This window comes from Cupressus sempervirens, chromosome 7 (assembly GCF_028749045.1).
Source record: "Cupressus sempervirens isolate cs-2001-9-10 chromosome 7, ASM2874904v1, whole genome shotgun sequence".
Taxonomy (NCBI): Eukaryota; Viridiplantae; Streptophyta; class Pinopsida; order Cupressales; family Cupressaceae; genus Cupressus; species Cupressus sempervirens.
The window spans coordinates 719,785,129-719,809,991 of NC_143124.1; the positions used below are offsets into that span (position 1 = coordinate 719,785,129).

General features: G+C 34.5%; 1 protein-coding gene across 2 annotated transcripts in view; it reads left to right on the plus strand.

The window, feature by feature from the left end:
- Positions 1–5,738, plus strand: part of TERT (telomerase reverse transcriptase) — a 235,059-nt gene extending 229,321 nt beyond the window's left edge. For both annotated transcript variants that reach the window (XM_089792665.1, XM_089792666.1), the window contains one exon: positions 5,200–5,738. In XM_089792665.1, the coding sequence (XP_089648791.1) occupies positions 5,200–5,476 (277 nt within the window). In that variant the 3' untranslated portion in view covers positions 5,477–5,738. The remainder of the gene's footprint in view (positions 1–5,199) is intronic.
- Positions 5,739–24,863: the final 19,125 nt, after the last annotated feature.

Genomic DNA, 24,863 nt, shown 5'->3' on the forward strand with positions numbered 1-24,863 from the left:
TGCCATTTTTTTCAAGGGTTCTCGGAGCTGATAATTGTTTTTTGATTCCATTAGCTTCACAAAAGATGTCAAACTCATTTGAAGTAAACTCTCCTCCTCTATTTGATCTTAAACATTTTATCTTCATACCTAATTCATTCTCAACTCTACTCTTGAATATTTTGAACTTATCAAATGCCTCAGATTTTTCTTTAAGAAATGCAACCCACATCATTTTAGAAAATTCATTAATTAAAATCATGAAATACCTTTCACCATAAAATCCTTTAGTCTTTGTAGGACCACTAAGATCTGTATGTACAATCTTCAATTTTGTTGTAGTAGTGAACTTGTTAGAATTTTGTTGTAGTAGTGAACTTGTTAGGAAAAGAAGTTCTGGTATGCTTTGCCAATACACATTCCTTGCAAATTGTGTTAGTAGGCTTAACAATCTTGAGCAAATCTCTAACTACAAACATACTACTATTTTTCACAATGTTGTCAAAGTTTATATGACAAAATATCTTATGCCATAACCAACTATTATCTATCTTAGCAACCAAACATGTCATTTTAGTTGGATTCATCTGAAATACATTACCTCTAGATCTGGTTCCTGTTGTAATTACCTTTCCATCTTTGTCTCTGATCGTGCATGTCTTCTCTGTGAACTATAACTGATAACCTTTATCCACTAGTTGTCCAACACTCAGAAGATTGTGTTTCAAACCATCAACAAAATATACATCCTCAGTGTTAGTCTTACCATCAAGAGTTATAGATCCAATACCTTTAACTTGGCACGCTGCATTGTTTCCAATTTTGACAATGTCTCCATCATGACTTTTGAAGTCAACAAACTTGTTCATATCACCAGTCATATGATGTGAACAACTACTGTCAATTATCCAATCAAATTTCTTTTCAACCTATGATACCAAAGCCATTTTCTCTAGACTTTCTTTATTAATAGCTACAAATCCTATTTCATCATCACTAGCACTTACTGCTTGTTCATCAGAATCATCTTCTTCATTTACATACAAACACTCTCTATCTCTTTTAGGTTTGAACTTTTCCTTTATATTTTTTCTCTCTCTTTTAGGGCACTTAGATGCATAATGACCAAACTCATTACAAGTCCAACATTTAAAAAATTTCTTACCATCCTTTTCTCTTCTTACCAGAAGGGCTACTCCTATCTTTCTGTCCTCAGCAAAGTCTCCTTTAGCACTTGTGCTCCTTGATAAACTAGGTTGAATATTTAGGGCATTGAAGGCTGTTTTTGTTTTAGTCAATTCTCCGGATTGTCTAAGCTCATTCTCAACTGCTTCGAGTCTCCCAAGTAATGTTTCCTTTGTGAAATCTTTGGTACAAGAGATCAACAATTGTATCATTTGAATTGCTTGCTTAAATGGTGGCATTAAGCTCTTTAATATCTTCCAGATCACTTCATCATCGTCCTTGGTTCCTCCTTGAGATCTGATACCTGTAGTAATTTTTGATATCCTGCCTACATATGTTCTTATAGATTCATCTTCCATCATTTTAGCATCTTGAAATGCACAAATCCAACTTTGTAGCCTCAATTTCTTAGAATGTTCATCACCTTCAAAACTATTTTCCAAAGCTTTCCAAATCTTATGAGGAGTATCAAGTGATCTTACCTAGTTGTACTCAGTTTTAGGAAGTGCAGATAGTAGTGCTTCTCTAGCTCTCATGTCACACATGAAAAGTTCTCTCATCCTCGGTACAAGTCTCCAATGAACTTTCAGCAATAATTGTCTTTTCTGGTTTTGTCAAGATCCAATATCTTGGACCCATACACAGCAGACGTGTCTTCATCTTTTCCTTCCAGCTGTCATAATTTCTTCCTTCGAACTTCGGACTATCCTTTTTGAATATGTTTTCCATGGATCTTCCAAAGTTGTTAAACTTTATCTTCAAGGACTTGACGCTTTGAAACCAATTGTTAGAAACAATAGTCCACCAAGATAACTGGGGGGGGGCGGGAATCAGTTATCCAATAATTAAAACATTTGTCAACTTTAAATAATCTTAACCATTCAATCAAAGTAAACAACAACTATGCTAAGATGCACATACACAATTACACCATATATGTTATCTAGGGAAACCCTTGATTAGAGGGAAAACCTAGGGGGAATGATGCCCACAAGATGATGTATTAATATAAATATTTCTTGTTAGAGGATGGACCTTGTTGGGAGTCTATTACAACATTTAGTACATATGAGTCCCTATTAGGAGACTTTGAATTCCTATTAGGAGATTCAAGTTGTGCCAACCTTGTTAGGAGTTGTGGAAGACAGAAGGACCCACTGTCCAAATAACTTTTGGGGCAAGACCACCGAACTCATTGTCCAACTGATTTTTCAAGTATTCCTTGGAGAATAATTGTCTATACTATACTTTAACTTCTTTCCTTTGTTTTGTCAACTAGACCAATCACTGTCAGGCCTTGTAAACTAGGTCACGAACCTCAGATCCAAATATCAAACTTCGGATCTCATAATAAAACCTCGGCAATTAAGTTTTCTCCAACTTCGCTTTGCTCTGCTCATCTTCGCATTCTGCTCTTCATGCTTCTTTTAATCACTCATTCATTGCATACATGATAAAGGAAAATGTCCTTCCTTTATACCGAATCCATAAAACAATTTCCTGAGTCGGCTATTGCACCTTCTCAATTAATTATTATAGGACCTCATTAAGAACACGTTACACTTAGCGATAACATTAATCTTTTGCCTTGTAATTTGAATAACTTTTTGTACATGTAACATTATGACGCTCGAGCTTAGCCACGCCATCTCCAACATGTCTTCTACACATCTTTAACTTCGGCTTCTCAGAATAACAACTCTGCTAAGAGATATAACAAGTTTACTAGAACATGCTTCTGTAAACTCTATCTCACAACAATCTTCACCCAAACTTGCATAACTTCTTCCAGACTTACTATCTTATGCTTTTGAGGTTAGTTGCATATACTAGACACTTAGTATTATCTCCCTTGAACCTCGCTTAGTGAAAGTACTTAACTATCTATTTGTACCAACTTGATCTTTACCGTTGTTCTTCTGTTAGATACCACAAAAAACTGCTATTTTGACATCAATGACAAATACAATCATGAATGTAACATATCATCATGATAATGATCTAATCATGTTTTTACAATACTCCCCCATAGAAGTATCATCAACATTCATGCTTCCAACACAAACAAGTGACACTATCTAAAGAATTACCAACCTTCGATTCAGAAGGAAAATTGGCAACTACACCTAAAAAAGTTCTGGATGTACGCGAATGACAATTGCGTAGTCATTCCATCAAGTAATATTTAATACAATGGAAGAATTTGCTAGAGGATGATGCTACACGGGAAGGTGAACAAATACTCCAACATCCAAATTTATAGTTGCTTGTGGGCAAGCAACATAGGGAAGGGGAAATTTGTAGTGTCTCTCTAGAAGTTAAATAAACCATATATATATATATATATATGCTATAGTAATTTTTTTACATTAGTTTTAATATTCAATGAACTAATATAAACTAATTAATAAGATATTTGAGAATATAAAATAAGTGAATACTAAAGTGATTAAAGTAATACTCATTTAATTGAAAACAGTTTTGGGGAGTTTACTGGATTTTTACCAGATTATTTCCATTTAAATATATGCCGTGTGAAGAGTGAAAGGCAGACTGGAATGAATACAAACTTATTGAATTTGAGACTGGGTTAGTGGAAAGCAGTAAACAAAGACCGCTGGAAGAAGACAAATAGAAGTTGCGTGCCCCATGTGGAATAGCGCTCTATTGTAGGTGGATTTAATATTAATCGAATGAAAGGTCAGGGATAATCAGCGGAAGAGTTTGGACATAGATGGCAGAATGTTATCAGCATGTATAAATTCAATCACAGTTATAAGGAGTCTATTGTTTACAACTTGAAGAGGATGATCGTTGCATGAGGTCCGCCCAGGAAGATCGAAGCCAGACAATAAACTACCTGTTCATGTGCACTGCAAGAAATGAAGTGATAATATTGGATGGTGTGTGGGTGATTCCTAGCAAGTTTTCTGAACTGTTGCGCATTCCCTCTAAGCCAACAGAGTGAAGATATTGGCGCGAACTTCAGATTGTTCTTCTATCATTGCCTGAAACCAATGATTTATACAGAAGCACCTTTAGCATTGGTTGTAATCTGCACCATTACACAGGAATATCTTTCCGCATGGACTGGAATCACTATGATGATACAGGTGCATTGTTCTCTACTACGGTTATCTTAATTACAATTAATCAATAAAGCCATTGTCATGTTTATATCAATTTTATTTGATAAATAAGTGTGTACGATTGGACAAATTCTGAGGAAGTAAGTACAAATAATGCTTTCATAATACAGTTGATAAATTTAAACAAAGATTATCATTCAGAATTCACAACTGTATTCAATATCACTACTGTTGGAGTTTTCTGTTCTGAAGTACATTTAGAACTTGGTATTTTACAATTTGTGAATTTGTTTATGTAAATTAATTTCTTTCATATAGTTACAAATTATTATACACGAATTCAGAACTCACTTTAATTAAGAATTTTCCCTTGTTAGGTTTGCATTTAATAATTGCAATTTTGATTCCAAAGTCCATTGTTCATTTTCCCTTTCTCAGGTGCTCACCTGACTGTGATTTTGCATTTTGGGAGAGCAAACTCATTCCTCCTTAAATAGGTGTGCACTTGCATCTGTCAATGGAAATCCATTCTCATAACAAGTCAGCCTAAATTTTTCCTTATTAAGTGCGCACACGACCTCATGCTTTGGCCATTTCCTGACAAAAACTATCTTCATCTTTTTCTTTCTGAAAGTGTCCAAATGTAATTTTCACTTTTCCTATGTTGAAACAGAGTAAGATAGCTAAAACAAAATAGACTAATAGGGCAAGACTGAAATATGACTGCTTCAATGGATAGAAAGTCAAGATTTTAGCTTTGAATCTTCACATAACACAAAAGTTTCATGTGGGTAGAACAAACCTTTTGATGCTTCTTTCTATCCTCAAATCCAAATTTTAATGATATATTTTTTAATTTGTGAAAATAAGGACCCTGTTTGTATAGGACTATTGTTTCTAAAGAACCATAACTTTCACTAATTTAGAATGTGTTTTTCTCCTGCAGATATATGTATAAACTTTTGAAGAAAAGAATGTATAATATAGGTGTCAAGAGTATCGCTCGACCAATCTTTTCACTGCACCAAAAGGAAATTGAATGGCTTGGCTTATATGCCTACAGGAAAGCTCTACAGAGAAAGCAATCTAGGTACAGACAATTACTTTCTTTCTTGAAAGCTGAATTGCGTAGTCTGAAGTACCAAGATCTTGTTGAGTCGATAGACTTGCATTCTGCTGTTGATGACTGCCATTCTTCTATATTCTGGCAAATAAAATATTAGGCAACATAACTCTAAGATGCCCTTGCAAGGAAATTAATATCATTTTTGGATGCACTCAAAAATTTAAAAGCTAGAAACAATCTATAAGCTCCTAAGCTTATAATCTGTTGATATTCTGTACATAATGCATATTGCAAATTTTTATTGTCAAAGGGACCAGTATACATTATTGTGTATCAATATTATATTTTTGTAAGGCCTTTCTCCAAATCAACATGGTAAACCATCTTTTGATTACAAATGTTTTTCTTCTATTTCCCCATAGTGTTGGAACTGCAGTTATTCCTCAATTCCCTTTGAAGCATTAAATCTACTCTAGCATAATCTTATCAAACAAAAGACGGAATAAGACCAAGAGGATGTCATGCTTTTTGGTTCCTTCCATTTCTTGTCAAAACTTCTTTTATTATAATACTTATTCCTGGGATCAAGGTAACTTTCATATTATTAGTCTGTGTTCTCCAATTTGATACTTGAACAAAGAAAGCATTTGAAATTGCTTTCTATCATCTGTGCATGTTTCCTTCAATTACGTAAGAAAAATGATGTTGCAACAAACCAAGAAATTTCATCATCTCACAATCTTTTAGAATAACCTCTGTTTCTCAGTGAAAATTTAAAGTATTAAGCATTGCTTGATTTATAAACAAAGGATGTTTTCTCCTTTGCATATGCTAACATGGAATATGTTTGGTTTAGTTTGAACAGGCTGGTTAAAATGACAGAGGTGAATCAGTTTTCTGATTTATAATTTGCTTCCAATTGGTTTGCTTTGTGGATTTCACTATGAGTATAATAGGACAAAAGATTAACTAAATTTACACGATGTCAGAGATAGGAAAGATCCATTACATTTTTAGATTTGATTTTTGTGCCAGATTACTTTAGGTCCAGAATTCTGTACAGAACAACATTTCTATCACTTTTTTGTGCATTATATCTTGAAAAATCAAATAGTCAACAAAAATGTAAACTGAACTATGATGTCTTAGTTGCGTTTTGTTCTTGATCTGGGGAAAAACAGGTTTTAAAGGGGTCCTTGAAACCCATTACATTAAAACATAGAGCAACAAAAGCACAATAAAATGTTTTCTCAACTAACATTCAGTAGACTAGACATAACAACAAAGACAAGAAGGCAAACTAGACCAACTAGAGGATTGTTAGAGTCTCTACAACTTGCATTTCCTACAAGTATAAGCCCTCATGAAGCTTGGTGAAATCAACGGGCTCGTTTTTCTGGGCTTCTAAAGACTTTCTTGTACTAGCCCATGTCTTCATACTTTGACCAGCATAATATTTTTGTTCTCAACTTCCATATCCTACTTGACCTACCTTTTGTAGAAGTCTTTAAACTTATCAGTAAGAATTTGACACATGGTGTTGTTTTTGCCGGAACAACTACCAACTTGCATCATCCTCCTGATTCTCATTTATAGACTTCAAATCTTTGTAACATGTCAATTTATCTCAATATAAATAACAGCCAAAAATTTTCTCTATAAAATTAATTACAACTGATAAGATAAGGCTTGCACTTTTCATTACTTCTAAAAACTGAAATAGAATCGAAATCCTTTTTGCATGAACATGAATTTACCAAATAACAGATTGAACTGCTATTTTTCTTAGAAAGAAATCCATTAACAAGGAGAGAAAAAGTGGATTGCTGTTTCGTTCTTCCATTCGGATTTTCTTACAAGCTTCAACATAACTGAGAGAGGGAGAATATTGTCAGGTGCTTTATCTCCAAACTATAGACCTGTGGTCCCCTGCACAACTTCCTACTGGAAGCAGTCCTACTCTACATGAGGGCATTAACACGAGGCTAGGTCTATTTATCATTAGAGCCTGGTGTTTAGTACTTGCACAACTGGTAGTTGGTAACACACTATAGGTTCCTACTAACTTGTGCAACTCTTCTGACTACATATATCAGGTTCATGTGAACTGATGGCTGCATGCAAAGCACTGCACAACCTTGGTCAAGGTTTTGAACTTGCAAGTACTATTTTTGTGCTGTCACTGTTCACCACCTTTGCTTGACTTATATCTCCATTCTTGAGTTCATTTGACTTAATGGTTTGCAATTCAACAGATAAAGGCAACTACCATATGTCTAGTGACACAAATGGTCATTAAAAACCTTAAAGGGACTGAAACCCACTATCAAACCAATTACGTACATGTCAATTGACTCAAATAGACATTACTGACCTTTAAGGGAAAGAAACTCACTAAGAGTCCCTTGTTTATACTTCTATATTTTCACATTTTGTTAAACAGTTCATGTACCTTGTTTTTGCTTGCATATTTTTGCATATGTATTTGCCAGAGAATTTCTAGGGATAGTTTTTGATAAATATCCAATTTCTTTATGCCTTGATGCATGTCCATACATTGTTTAAAAGAATACCTTTGACACAGGTAGAAAGGATGTTGAAAAGGGTCAAAGAATTTATCTTTACACCTGCCTAATGTATTATCTTTTATTTCGTAAAGTCCTCGATTTTAGAGCAGGAAAGGCATTATATTTGCCAGTCCATTTCCTACAAATCTTGTGAGCATTTCATTCCATTTAGATAATGTGTCCTTGAAGCATTCTAAAAGAACAAATCAACAAATGACTACCCCTTGTTTTGAAGATCTTGACTCTTATATTACAACCCTACTTTAGGAGGAAAAGAGAATCATATAAATTGATTCTATGATTTGTTTTTGTTTTTCTTAAGAAAGGAGATATTAAAACTATTTTTATTTTAATATGTGGCTAGATTTATTTATTCTCTCCATTTTGTTTTTCCTTGCTTCAAGCCTCTTGCCTTCAAAAAAATTCCATGTAAGACAAATATTAGGGTCTAAAAACTTTTATAGATTGATTCTTAAGTTAGAAGCATGGACAAGGATGATGAATGGCTACCAAAATGCTTCAAGGAGACATTATCTAAATGGAATGCAATGCTCACAAGATTCCTAGTAAATGAATTGGCAGATATAATGTCCTTTCTGCTCTAAAATTGAGGACTTTAGGAATTGAAAGATAATGCATCCATTAGGTATAAAGTTTAAATCTTTGACCTTTTTCAATGTCCTCCTTCCCAACGTCAAGATAATCTTTAGAACAATGTATGGACATGCGTCAAGGCATAAAGAAGTTATATATTTGATAAGTAGGAGATAAACTTAGCAAGTCAAATTGTGATATTGCTATCAAGATTTAGCTGTGATTTTTTGAGTCAAACTCATTGACCCATGTTTCATGAGTAGTGATTCAACATGAATCCATCTCTCATGAGAATAAAAGGAACACTTAGCACTGATTGGATCTAGGTGATGCTTGTAGAGGTGAAGCACCGAGACTTCCTGAGAGGTCACCCATCCCAGTACTACTCTAGCTTGAGCCCGCTTAACTACGGAGTTTCCTCCATGGTTAAACCCAAAGCTTGCAACCCCATTTGCAAAACCTTCACCAAGTGTTGTGCCTTATGAAGCATTCATTAAAAAGCCCCTTAAGCTCATCAATTGATAAGTAGGAGATAATTTCCATAGCAAGTCAAATTGTGATATTGCTATCAAGATTTAACTGTGTGATTTTTTGAGTCGAAGTCATTGACCCATGTTTCATGAGTAGTGATTCAACATGAATCCATCTCTCATGAGAATAAATGGAACACTTAGCACTCATTGGATCTAGGTGATGCTCATAGGGGTGAAGCACCGAGACTTCCCGAGAGGTCACCCATCCCAATACTACTCCAGCTTGAGCGCACTTAATTACGAAGTTTTCTCCATGGTTAAACCCACAGCTTGCAACCCCATTTGCAAAACCTTCACCAAGTGTTATGCCTTATGAACCATTCATTAGAAAACCCCTTAAGCTCATCAATTGGTAAGTAGGAGATAATTTCCACAACAAGTTAATATATAAAGCAACCAATATATAGTGCAGAAGGTTAGATTATGGTGTATACATTAAGAGATGCCAAAACATGCCAAAGACAAGGAGGCAAATATAGCAACCTATATATATATATATAGTGGAGAAAGTTAGATTATGGTGTATAAATTAAGAGATGCCAGAACATGCCAAAGACAAGGAGTAAAATATAGGTCTGATATGGACGCGGTAAACAAACATCAAACATGAAGTGAATTAAACAAGCATCAATCATAGTAAAAGTACAACAAACCCTATCTGTGCATGTTACATAGGTCAATCACCAAACGAAACATGAGGAGGAAAGATATAAGCATAGGGGACATCATGGATCCATAAGGACACCAATCGGGGTATGGGCCCCACATTTTTTTTGGGGTTACTATATCAACATGTAACTAATTTTAACCCTAAAGCAACAAAAATACTTGTATAAAAGGGCCTAGAGTTAGGGATTGTTTCTTAAGGTGTGATGCAAAAATTGCTTCTTGCAGCGATATTGTGTTGTAAGGGATTATAGATTGTAATCAGGTTGTAATCACTAGATCGTAATAACGTTGGACTTGCTGTTTGGTGGAGATTGCCTAGGGATTGGGTGAACTGCATTAAATATTGGTGTCTTGTGTTCTCTTCTGTGTGATCTATTATTTTCTAACACTGTTTATATTTGAATGTAATTGTTATTTTTGTCCGTGATTTTATCCTAACATTCCGGTCTTGCAAGATCTTGTCATGCGTACTTGCACATGCTCGTGTGTGAGCACAACCAACTTGACAAAATAAAGAACTAGCAAGGGTTGGATGAGAAAAAAATAAGAAACACCAAGTGTAAAGACACACTGAATCAAGCATAATTGTGGGAGTATGGATTCAACCCAAATCCCAACAAAGACAAAGTAAAACCATGGTGAGATTGGAGACATAGCATACATTCTAAATCCATGACCAGAATTAGTGCAAAGAATTACACGAGCAATTTGGGCGACATACAAAATACGGTGATGCAAAATTCTCTAAAAAATGAAGGTTGTCAAAAATCAACAAAATTAAAACATATTTCCCAAATGGGGGTCAAACACCCAAACTTCAAATACAAATTAAGTGTCAAGTTTTTATGCAAAAACAACCAACATGACACCATGAAACCTACAATTTAGAACATCAAAAGGCCTCAAATATGCATTCCCACACAACCAAGCATAATTATGTTGTCTAAAAAGAAAGTGCACCTGACCCTATAGGCTATGCACTATGACTCTGTGAACCTGATCTACTGCGAAACCCTCTATCCATCTTGCTCTCGATAATCTTCACCTTCTTGGTAGCAGAGGAAAGTTTCCTCAGCTAATGTATACATACATTTCTAATTATGGAATCCTTAAGACCCCTTAAAAAGTGCCAAGTAAGGAGTGCCTCATCATGGTTATAGCTCACATACTGATTCATTTCAAAGAGCCTCATCTCTTACTACTCCATTGAGATGTTCCCTTGATAATCTTATGGAACTCATCAATTGTGCCTCTCTATACTGAGGAGATAGGAACTTCTCTATGAAGCTCTCCTCAAAGATCTTCTTGGTGAGATCTACTATAGTGATTTGGAGCTTCTACTCCTTAATGTTCCACCAAATAAATGCATGGTCTCTCAGTTGCATTATAGCACAATAGGCTCTTAGGTTTCTTTCATAAGGATTCATAGAAAAGAAACACCCCAAATCAAGTAACCAAGTCTCATCCTTGAGGCCACATCCTCTACCATCAAAGTATGATGGTTTAGACCACTAAAGATCTCTCGTCATGTCAATCTAGATGACATCCTTATCATCATGGTCTCATCCTATCCTACGGTATTCTTTCTCACTAGGGTTTGTGCAAGAATTCTTAGACTTGTGCACTCACTTCTCCCTATCCTCACACATTGACTTTTGGGAGTATGTGCCCTGTGATCACTCTCCCTATCCACCATCTTATTGAGAACCCTCAACTTGAGGTCCCAACCAAGCTATAAGGTCTCATAGAAAAGGCACCAATTGCTTGACTCCACCTCAATTATTTTCATTTCATTCCCGTTCTTGAGATTTCTCCCCATGATTTTCTTCATTCTATTCCTCTCTACGGTTACTATATCAAGTATTCCTTTGAGCACATAGTCTACATTCAAGGGGCATTATTAAAGGGACAACAAGAAAAGAGTCGGATTCTTATGAAAGCGTAGAAGAATATCAAGTCACAAACCATTAATTATGATATCAATACATAATAAATTCAATTTCCACTATCATAGTGGGAGCATAACATAAAGATCCCAATGTTGAAATATGGGCTTTGATACTGGATATAATGCCTTACCTAGAGATCTTTGGAACAAGGAAAAACAAAAGCCAATACATATGTGTGTGTGTGTGTGTGTGTGTGTGTGTGTGTGTGTGTGTGTGTGTGTGTTCTATTAAGATGTAACAACAAAAAAAAAAAAAACAAGAATGCAACATAAGAATAACATAAACCAACTGCCAAAGATCCCCAAACATTACTACTAACCAACACATTCATTAACCAACTACATAAGTTAAGCATATGATTTTCATTCCAATTTACATCTAAAATTCAATTATGATATTCATTTTATATTCGACATCCAAAATTATTAAGTGTTTAATCCATACAAGTAAATTTACAATTTTAAGATGATGCAACAATTGTCAAGAATAACACATGAACCCTAAACATCCTATAACTGAATAGTCAAGGTATAGAGAGAAAGAAATCTCAAAAGGGTATCCAAATCACCTTCTAGAACTTACCAAATGAGTCGAAAAGTGCTAGTTGATTGGCCAAGAAGGTCTTCTAGAAGACCCCAAGAAATACTTCACAATAGTGCTAGATGTTAGACTATCTAAAGACATTACAATATACCCTATAAAGGTAGTACAATACTTTAGTAGTATTATATGATATACGATAAAAAGGTGGTACGATACTTAGTATCATATGACATACCATAAAAATATAGTATGATACTTAGCCAGTATCGTACAATGATATAAATTATCACCCAGATTAACTCACAAGGCTCAGCCAACTCAGAAAGACAAGTAGGGTTAGAACCTCCACATTGGGGAGTACCAAAACCACCAAAGTTGAGGAGAGATCACTTTAAAGCATAAAAGTAGATCAAATAACCTTAACATACTAGAGTGCATATAACAATAATATCTATCCATCTAAACCACTACATCAAGAAACATCCTAGTTAAATGGAGTGTGGAACCATAAGATACTATCTCAGAACATGATTTCAAATAAGAACATAAATCACGAGGAAAAAAACTCTAGAATCCATAGAGAACCAAGTGAAGCATCAAGATCTAGACCTTACTAGAATAAGGCCAACTTTGTATACCAACCCCCAATAGTAGTATAGATAACTACTTCTCCCAACCATGTGGAACCTATTGATGGAGATAGTGGTCCAACCCAAAACACAAAGAGAAATCATCCAAGGCTAACACTCATGAAAATCAAAACAAGGGACTAAAACCAAGATCATGAGACAATGCAATACAATAAGTCTTGGTCAAACACTCTATGGGATAACTATGTAGGGGCTTTAGCAAAGGAGTGTATGTCGGTTGGCCTTGGGAAGTCCAATCTATATTTGGTGCAGAATGAATTTCTCAAGAAACCATCACACCATGTTCTGGGATTAATCGTGCATGCACACACCCTAAGATTAACAATACATGTGTTCTCTTATCTTATAATTAAGTTTTATTACCCATTTATTAATTTTGGTTATCACTTGTTAGAACCTCTTCAAATTTCCTTGTCAAAATACTACTAAGCTCGGGGTATATGAGAGAATCCACTCCACACGTCCACCCTACATAACCATGTTCCTTACATGATGAGTGCTCGAAGGCAATGCAATTTCCCAAACCAACCTAGATGAATCATAAGTCAACCGACCTAAATTTGCAAGTTTGCGTCTCACAAAATCCTATCATATAGACACACATGTACTTATGTGTGGGTACAACCAACTTCACAAAATCAGGAACTAGTAAGGGTTGGATGAGGAAAAACAAGAAACACAAAGTGTAAAAATATACTCAACCGATCATAATGTTAGTAGTAGGGATTCAACACAAATCCCAATGAGGACAAAGTAAAACTATGGTTGAATAGAGAACCTAGCACACATTTTGAATCCATGAGCAAACTTGGTGCCAAGAATTACCTAAGATAATCGGGTGGCACGAAATTGAGGTGATGCAAAAGTCGCTAAAAATGAAGGTTATAAAAAATCAACAAAATTAAAACCCATTTCCCAAATGGGGGTCAAACACCCAAAAGTCAAATAAAAATCAAGTTTCAATTTTTTATGCAAGAATGGCCAACATAACACCACACCTTACAATTTAAAACATCAAAAGGCCCTAATTACTCATTCACACTCAATTGGGCTAAATTACCATATGAAAATGGAGGGGAACACTAGTTCTCAACTTGCAACCATAAAGAAAAAAAAAGTTAAAATGAACCAAAACCATTAAACGAAAAAGCCCAACCTCACATCCAAAAGGGCAAAAATGGAAACAGACACAAAAAAAATGGGGACACTAAAAGTGATGAAACATTCAACAAAGGAGGAGTTTCCCACCATGAACCCAACAAGCCTATTCTTGCGGTGAGCCCACAAGCACAACTCACACAATGAACGCAAGATCAAAATGCTGACAAGAGGTTTTATAGGATCTGCTCCAACATCCTAAATTTTGAAAATGAGAACTGAGAATAAACTCACTTTTGGCCAATAAATGAACTTTTTCAAAGTGACATATAAATTAGATTATTTAAAAATAAAATATCTAATTAGCTCCCTTAGAGCAAATAAAGTTGACAATCCTAATTGCATGGGATTAGGGTGTTTTTAGTGGTGAATATTTATAATTTTGCAAATTTTAGAAATTTTTGCCTAGTAATTTGGCTAATAATTTAAGATTTAATGCAACTTAAATTGTCACATGTTTATTAAATTTAGTTCTAGAATATTTAAAATTGTTCAATAATTTATTTTATTAAAAAAATTGAACTCAAAGATTCACCACAATATTCGATACATGATTAGATTTGATTCACCTTAATATTATATATTATCAAAGAAATTAAAATTAATTCACCAATAATTATCATAATTATTAGTTACTTTAGAGATATATTACCAATATTTAATTTTCACTATTGATTTAAAATATAATGTAATTATCCTCATAATTTCCATGGGATAAAAGATGTTCAATTTTGATTTGTAATATTCCATGATGATTAGCGAACTTCCTATTATTATTTAGATTTGCCAATATTTTCTACTCAAAAATTATAAATCCAAAATAATTGACGATGTAAATAATATTTAAAATAAAAAAATTGAGAGACACGCTAATAAAAATAATTTGGTTTTTCAAAATAATGAAAGATTCGCCAATAATTTATATCTTTTTCTAGGGGGGGGGGGGGGGATGTTTCCTAATGTGTACCCTACATGGGATTTAACTACGACAAATTAGTCTGTAATAGAAATTAAGTTTAAATAATTTTTTTTTCCCTTCAATAATTAAATTATAATATTTAATAACTTTCACAACCACTACAGATTCCTAAATCCATAGACACACTCATGTGTCTAATTACAAATCCATAATGAATTTGGATTTACCAGTTAACCAAAGTTTATGATTTTAATTAACACAAATACATCGGCCATACATGGATGACATTGTCTCAGTATGAACAACTAAATCACTAACTCCACATGCCTCTGCTAGGGATATAAGTCACACACAATAAACAACCTGATCAAGTATAGATGCACAATAATAATATAGCTGAAGCAATGATGCACATAATCAAATAAATAATCATTTAATTAATTTCATTAAAATAATCTATTTAAATCATTAATTTGCATCGTAATAAGGGTCTAAATGTAAGAATCATGTAAATATTTGTAGCACAAACACATCGACAATATATTCAATAACATCCATCATATAACCATTAATAGAATATCTATTTGAATACAAAACAACCAGATATCATCACAAAGCATTACATCACATCACTAGCATCATCATGTTGACGTGATCAAATTGAACAATGTAGCATCTAACATTTGTTAGCTATGGTATTTGGAGAGTGGCCATAGCCTTAGTAACATGGTTGGTCTTTGATCCCAAGGGGAGAGACACCACTGCAATACTTCGGCCAAAATGGTTTCTTATCACTCCCCCACACCCAAAAAACCCTAGATTTCCTTTGGCATCACATGCTATTGTTCTTTTGCAAACATACTCAAAATATTATTCAATTGATTATTCAATTCATGAGGAGGGTCTTCATTCTTTGTTTGTCCTATTTTGTGATTCAACTAGATTTATTTCCTCTTCTTCTTGATGTCCATACCTACTCCTTGTATTCTATCTATATTTTTCAACCCCTATAGGATGCATAGAACCTTGGTACATTAAGATGCAACAAGAAAATGTGAAAAATACACAAAAATATAGAATGGAATCCTACAAGTAGGTAGGGTTTGTGGCTCTAATACCACTAAAATATCCTTTCTAATATATTCAAATTCAAAAACAAATGATTGCACACTAGCTTGAATCAAAATTCGTAGTCCTTTTAGACAATGAAACAGTTGATGATATTCTCAAAACAACAAAGGAGTTCTCTTCCCTCACTGCCATCTTTTGCTTTTGGGGTTTTTGGCCCTCTCTAGTTGATCTCCATGCTTGGATCTCCAAGCTATGGGAACCAATTTTAGACCATGGTGTCTAGATATTTCCAAATGCCAAAGGTTTTCTCATTGTAAAGTTTGAAAGTGCTAAGGACAGGAAGACCATTTTGTGTCATAGCAGTTTTTCATGGCAAGATAGATACCCACTTATGGACAAACCATGGCATATGGATTTTAATCCACTTACTGAATCCTTTAATAAGTTTCCTATTTGGTCCAACTCCCGAACCTCCTGATGCATCTCTAGATAGACTCTATTTTGGAAACTATCAGGGACTCTCTTGGAATTTTTTTATGTGGACTCAACCACTTTTGATGTTCTCCATTTGACATGTGCATGAATTCTTGTTGAGATGGATGTTTCAAAGGGCCTTCCAGAAGAGATTTTTTTGGACTCTTTGCGGGGCTCTTGGACCTAAACGTTGGATTATGAAGGTATTCCTTTCCGCTACAGAAAATGTCATAAGACATGTCACATTGTTGCTCGTTGTGCTATGGGGAAGACTAAACCAAGGCTTCCACCTTCCTCATGGTCTGGGGCATCCCCTAAGCACTACATGGTGTTTAAGTCCTTGGATGTGTCCTTGGAAGGTTCCTCAGTGGTTGCGGATGTTTCTGGCTCACCCCACGCTGTTGACATCCCAAAGCCTGTGGTTGCTGAGGACGTTAGGTCCTCTCCCCCTATTGATGATTCAATGTTAGTGGTTGCTGAGGAAGGCCAATGTCTGGCCCCTGGTCCCTCTCCTACCCCTATCCCTGTCTTGGCTGATCTTCATGCTCTTGTTGGAGGCCATCCCTCTACGAATTCTCTTGGGGAGTTTTTTGTTGCTCCTGCTCCCCTTGGCTTCCACTCTTCAGCTTTTCCTAGGGATTGGATTAGTGAGACAACTAAGGTGGAGGATGGTTGGACTGTGGTAAAAAGAAAGAAAACTAAGCCCTCTGCTCCTCCTTTAGAAATGAATCTTCGATTGAGCAAGGGAGACTCTAAATCAAAGGGTGTATCGTGAGCTCCCTTGTTGTGCCTAGTTTTTTGGAGGTAGATCCTTCCATTCAGATCTTTGCTTCCTAGTTGGTTATTTTGTTTTGACTGGTGATAGGCTTTTCTGTCACCACGGTTACCCCTTTTTGGGGGGTGACTAGCTCCTTTTTGGTTTGTTGTATTTTTGTCTCTGTGCTTATTATATATCTAAAGTTGTGTACAGGGTTTCAAGCACCCTTCAAAACTTGTTTTCCTTAATAAAAAATAATAGAGCCTATCTAATTTCTTAGTCAAGCTTTTTAGAAATTAACTCATTCATTCAAAGTTCTTACTGAAAAGAGATAGAAGAGGGCTATCTAAGAACTAAATAATATTTCCAAAAGAGAGAAAATAGAATAAAATACCCTAATCAACTATTGCAATTTAGATGCCTCTTACTATATGTGGCTATGAAATTTGTCTATGAACATAACCTAAATAACTACTTACAAATTAATAAATGACGAGGACTTCACTATTTTATTTGAGAACTCCTCCTAAACTTACAATACCTTTCTCTTAATACTTAGCTAATTTTTCATGCCTACAATTCCTCTTAGAACAATAATCTACACAATTGTGAGTCTATTCTAGTGCTTGTGGTATTCCATTCTTCTTAGACATAACTCAAGTAGGTCCAAGTTCTTGACTACCAAGGGTTTTGTCTTGGTATATCTATGAACCTTTCTGCAAAAGAAATATAAAAATTAAGAACATAAAAAAGATACCAAAAAACTTAGCATTTCTACCTTATAAAGACTCAACACCCCAAAAAGATCCAACAACCAAGAAAGCCTAGATTTTAGATGATTTATTTGAAGATTAGTTTGTCAAATTAAATATAAGATTCCATTTTCCTTTATTGAATTAAATCACCTAAGGATAAGTGAATCTATCCCTATATACATGCCTCCTTTTATTTCATAAAATCAACTAAGATTAGGAGATATACAATTAAAAAGACTTAGCAATATGATTATTGTAGTTTCATACTTCATTTGAGGGGGTACATTATAGATAACTTAGAGCTAGATTTCATATCACTTATCTCCAAAATATAATATGCATGTTATCTTTCAAAGAATATTTTTATGACATATAAAATGATTATGCTTTAAAAATGAATCTTAATGGCGATCTTGCTTTGCAAATGCATCTCTAGAGATTGTGCTAAAGACTAATTGAATTACACAAATGCTTGAATGATGTATTTAGGACTAAAATTGTCATTTGAAACAAGGTCATTGAGTGTCTGCTTGAGGCACACACCCATCGTGGATTGCTTATACAACTTAAAAGTTACTATTACTAGTAAATGAGTACCTCTTCTGGCTTGATTAAAGTAACTTCTTTCAACATCTCCATGTCATCCTCCATTTCTATATTGTACAAAAAATTTATTGGTAATGGGATGACGACCATATCAATATGGAGCTCAAGTAGAGTGATCCCAAGACCTCCCAAATGAGAGGCTTGCAACTTACCATTGTACCATAGGTTATTCCATATATTGTACAAATTTAGCTCAAATGTCTTCAACCATTATCACTTAGTTCCTAATCTATGAGATTTATTTCCTTTGTTATTTCTATATACATGCTCCCCATCCTCAATCTGAAATATTTTCCTAAAAATACATGGAATACCATATTTTTAATGTTTAATAACAACCTTGAAAAATCATAACAACTTTCAAGGGATTGGGACCCGTTAATAGACAACTATTCTTTCTTAAATCAGATTAATAATGTGCTATACATGAATTCATTTTATTTGTGTTAACATGATATTAAGGTTAGTTAAGAACTTTGGAACTACATGGGTCTTGACTATTTTTCTTCTCTACTTTGTCTTTGTTTTAGCTTATTGTATCTCTAAGCTTAATCAGTAATTGTTTCCCTTGGTGTGAAACATATTTAAAACACATTCTTGATCTTCTAATTTTTTTACTTCTTTTTTGCTTTCACTTGATCTAAATAGTTATGGGATGTAAATCTCTCTCTCTCTCTCTCTCTCTCTCTCTCTCTCACACACACACACACACACACACACACACACACACACACACACACACACACACACACACACAAACACTTAATCAGTAATTGTTGCCCTTGGTGTGAAACATATTTAAAACAAATTCTTGGTCTTCTATTTTTTTACTTATTTTTTGCTTTCACTTGATCTAAATAGTGTTATGGGATGTAAATATCAGTCACATGCACACGCACGCACGCACGCACGCGCACACACACACACACACACACACACACACACACACACACACACACACACACACACACACACACACACACACACACACACACACACACACACAGAGCTATTGAAAGACAAGGGAGGAGTGTTTATAGTACAACTTGGTAGATTAATAACAACAATAATGACTTCAAACTTCCAAGCTTATTATTTGTATACCAATACTTATGAAATACATTAGTTGCATATTATTACAATGCTAAATATAAATTAACAACAATCTTCTAATGTATTGGGAACACAATATATTGTTACTACAACCTAATTATCTTCCAAACCCTTATCATTGCACCTTAGATATGCATGTGCCACAAATTCTAGTAAATACAACTCATTACACTTGGTTGAAAACTTGTATGACATCCCCAGTGATCATTTTTATGACTTGTATGGCCCTATAGTAGGTATCTTGAGGAATATAGAGATTTCTACAAATTACATTAGACTAAAATAACATCAAATATTACCCCAAACTTGTGTGTGTGTGTGTGTGTGCACACACGTGCACATGTGCGTGTCTATGTATATATAAAAATGTATGTGTGTGTGTGTGTGGGTGCATGTGCGTTCATGTGCGTGTCTATGTATATATATAAATGTATATGTGTGTGTGTGTGTGTAATAATGACTAGCATAGGTAAGTTGACTACATTAGTATTAACCCAAAAAAAACTTTACCTTTTCAAATTGACCCCCTTGAAAGTCTGCAACTCCTTTGAATAAAAATAAAAAACTAAATAATAAAATCAAAATTTACCTTGGTCCTCAAACAAATCCCTATATTGTATCTTCTAACATCATAGAGTTTGTTAGTAAAGACATATTTCATCCTCCATGTTGGTTCCCAAAACCACAGATTGGAAATCCAATAGTTTGGCTAATTCTCCAATAGGATTACCTAATCAATTTTTTCCAAAAAACATGAAGGACTTTAATTCCCTTACACTTTAGGATTCACTACACCTAGGTGGGTAAACGTTTGCTCCAAATCTGATCACCTGGTTGAAAGCTTTTCTAAAGTGAATTTAGACTTTTTGAATTCTTTAGGTTGGTGAAAATAAAGTTGTATGGATGCTTGATGTGTTTATTAATGAATTGAATATTATTTGAATGAAGGTAATAGTGTTTATGAGTTGCGGATATGATGGAATATCAAACTTGAATACTTTAAACATTAACCCATTTTCTTAATATAAAATGCAGACCAATCTCTTATTTCACATTGGGAAAATAGAGTCAAACTTCTTCAAATCCTTATATATAACCCTGAGATGACAATACCTACACCATCCACTACTTTATAGGCTAAAGCTTCAATTAGAAGTATAAACCTTAGTCTAGTTGAATTTAATTTCTTTAGGAAAACCAACTAGACAAAACTTACAAAAATAATAGTTAGTATGAAACTTTTGATGATCAAAGATTTTTTTTTTCAAATTTAGTAGCAATTTATTTATAGTAAATAATCATAGGGGATACATCTGAAAGAATATTCTGATTTTCAATTTTCAAGACAAATAAGAAAAACAGGGCTCTTGCATTAAATTTATAAAAATGGGTACAAATGATCTTTACATATTTACAATATTTGGTATATCATAACTGCATAAAAATGTTTTATTCTTTCTTATATTGTATTGAATTATCATTCACTACTCGTAATTTCTTATTACTTCTCAAAGTTGTTTTTTTTTTGTTATTTCTTGTTGCTTTCCTATTTTATATCTTGTCTTTGTTGTTATGTGGATCCTAATTAGACTCAAAGGTTATTTTTCCCCACTTTATTCGGTGTAGTTTCCTCCTAGATTTTACTATAGGGGTTTGGGGGCAGTGCCCGTTGCTGGGTCTTGGGGTAGAGCCCTAGGTGCACTCTCTATAACAATATAAGGTGGGGTCAAGGGGCAATGCCCCCATGCAGGTTTTTGGGGGATGTGCTCCCAGAAGCTCAACTAAGTTTATTTTTGTGAAAGGTATTAACTATTATTTTTCTATTGGATGACTTATTCTAGCCTAATTTTGTAAGCAACAAAAAACTTGTATAAAATGGCTTAGGGTTAGGGATTTCATAATGTATAATGAGATTGTAGCTTCTTGTGGTAGTATTGAGTTGTGAGGGATTACATATTGTAATCAAGTTGTAATCACTAGATAATGAGAATATTGGACTCACTATTGGTGGATGCAGCCCACAGATTGGGTGAACCATGTTAAATCTTTGTGTCTTGTGTTCTCTTCTATGTGATTTAGCATGTAATTCTTATTTATGTCTCTTTACTACTAACAATCTTATATATCTTTATATGTAAGAGGACTTTACCTTTCATAATGAAAAGTCATCTCTTTTTAAACAAGATTTTCTAATCAAATCTTGTAATTAAATTCTTGTACTGATCATCGATAGACCATGTCAAATGTTATTATCCACATGATATCATTTGAAAAGGCTATCGTAGACTTAGGGACCCATGATATGATTTGTTTTTGAATTGTTTTAAAATTCAAATGCTTCCATGTAAGGTTAATATTTGTTAACTATTCAATATTTGATAGGCTTATTTTGGGTTTCCTTCATTTCCATCGATTTTCATAACATTTATTAGACATGTATGCTCCTACCTTTGTATGATGGGGTACCTTTCTTATTGTTATAGAACTCTTCCACAAAGACACTATACATAGTATATATTAAAAAAAAGAACCCAACACTCTTGACATTATTTTCTCTATGCATATTCATCTTTATTTATAAATATTTATTCTTCCTATGATGATTGGAGTATAGCGTATACTACGATCAAGTCTTTATGGCTTGATTCCAGCAAACACATAGATATTCAAACTATCGTCCTTTTATATCCTTTGCTGTAGGCTTCTACTTAGGTATTATCGATAGTGGTGATGCCATTAGAACTTAGTATATATGACCATTTTGAATTATGAATTGGGCAAGTTATTAAACCCCATCAAGTTCATACTAGAGCCATCTCTGTCTTTGTGTTATTCTATGTTACAGATGGTTGCTCAAGTTATGGTAAAAAAATTCAAAAAAGTCTACTAACTTGAGAGATGACTGACTAATAGGGGGCACCGAGCTTGGCATGAATAAGGAGCCAAGTGACAACAAGGAGCGTCGAGTTAGCTCGACACCTATAGTGGCCGAGTAAGATCAATCAACACTGAGACTCGATGGACACTAAGCTGAGTTAACTCGGTTAACAAAGGAACCAAGTGAGCTTAGACAACTAAGTCAGGTAAGGACCGAGTGAGCTCAGTCAATATAGTGACCAAGTGAACTCAGTCAACACTACTAGGTGGAATACTCAATTAGTACACAAATAGGACAAAGGACTGAGCTAGGATTGGAACTCATTTTCAAGGGGACCGAGCAAGAATGAAGAGCTTGCTTTGCAAGGTGACCAAGGTAGAAGAAAATTGACTAACAATTTGGTTTATCCACCATTAAAACACAAAAACAAGAACAGAGACTTACAACTCTATTTTGCACAAATACTAAATACAATGCAGAATAGATAGAAATGGAGACAACTAGAAGAATACAATGAGTTGGAGATAAACAAATATGCTTTTTTTCTTTCTATTTTAGAAATGATTCAATGTATTATAGATCTAGGAGCATATGGCTTCAAAATAGAACCAAAATACATTAAACTACTTCTCCTATTTATAAAATAAACTTGCAGCTATAAAGGGTTACATACAATAAAGGCTTGGAGCAATAACTATTTCAACATGAACATTCACTTGTAGAATACAGAAAGAGATCCAACCTTGTTGCTGTGAACTCTATTATTCTTCTACTCTTGCTACTCTGCAACTTTCTCCTTCTACTATCCTATCTGCTTTACTATAACTTCTCTATCTCTAACTTCTAAAATGGAAGACATTCCTTATATTTGTCTCCTCACAAAATTTTTCCCTCTCATTTTGAATTTGAACTTACCTACCAAGATAAATGCTCTACTAGGTAGGTGTGTAGTTGGCTCAAGGGGCAAAATAATAGTTTAATATTTCAACACTCCCCCTTTGTCTCGAGCCAAGAAAAAAGGATCACTACTGATCCAAATCAATAATGCCAAGACTTCTTCTTAGGTGCACATAACTTGCAATGCCCAATGGCTTAGTGAAAATGACTGCTAACTCTTGCTTAGACTTACAATATTCCATCTTGATTTCTCCATTTTCCACTATTTGATGAAATGATATATGATCTCCATGTGCTTTCTTCTCCTATGGAAGACTAGATTCTTTGTCAATGCAATTGAGGAAATATTGTCACAAAAGATTATGGTCCCATCCTCTTATTTTTTATTCAAATCTGCCAAGATTCTTCTTAGCCAAATAGTTTGATATGCTACTGCATTTTTTGCTATGTATTCAACCTCTTCTATAGATTGAATAACAACTGGTTACTTCTTGGATGCCCATGAAATTTCACCCAAGCCTATATGAAACATATAACAAGAAGTGCTCTTCCTATCATGTAAACTTCTAGCCAAATCACTAGTAGTGTAACCAACCAACCTAAATTGACTATCAATAGTATACAAAATGCCAAATCCCATGGTGCCATTCACATACCTTAGGATCCTCTTTCCTACTTGCCAATGGGAATCCTTTGGAGTTTCCATGAATCTGAAAATCAAACTTACCTCATGCATCATGTCAGGCCAAGTTGCTGTCATATACATCAAGCTTCCAACCATGCTTTTGTATAATGTTGGATTCACATTTTTGCTGCAATCTTCCTTACCCAACTTTTAGACCTATTGATCTTGGTGTTGGGGCTGCCTTACTATTTTGCATTTTGAATCTCTCCAATATTTGATTTGCATATTTTTCTTGAGAGATAAAAATCCCCTCATGCATTTGTTTTAGTTCTATGCCTAGAAAGTACTTCAAGAGACCTAAATTTGTCATCTCAAATTCACTCTTCATGGCCTCTTTGAACTCACCAATTAAGAAATCACCATTTCTAGTGAAGATTAAGTCATCTATATAGAAGAGGACAATGAAAACCTTACCATTTTCTGCCTTGATGTAGAGAGTGGGCTTACCATCACTTTTTGTAAAGCCATTGCTCATCAAGTATGAGTCAATCATGCTATACCATGCCTGTGGAGCTTTCTTGAGACCATAAAGAGCTCTCCACAACTTCATAACTAGGTGTCTACTCTATATATACCTCTTCTTTAAATACTCCATTCAAGAAGGTGGACTTCACATCCATTTGTGTTGGGCTATAATTACTATGACAACATGCATAGTTTCCACTCTAGCAATTGGAGCATAAGTCTCATCATAATCTCTACCATACTATTTATTGTACCTGTTGA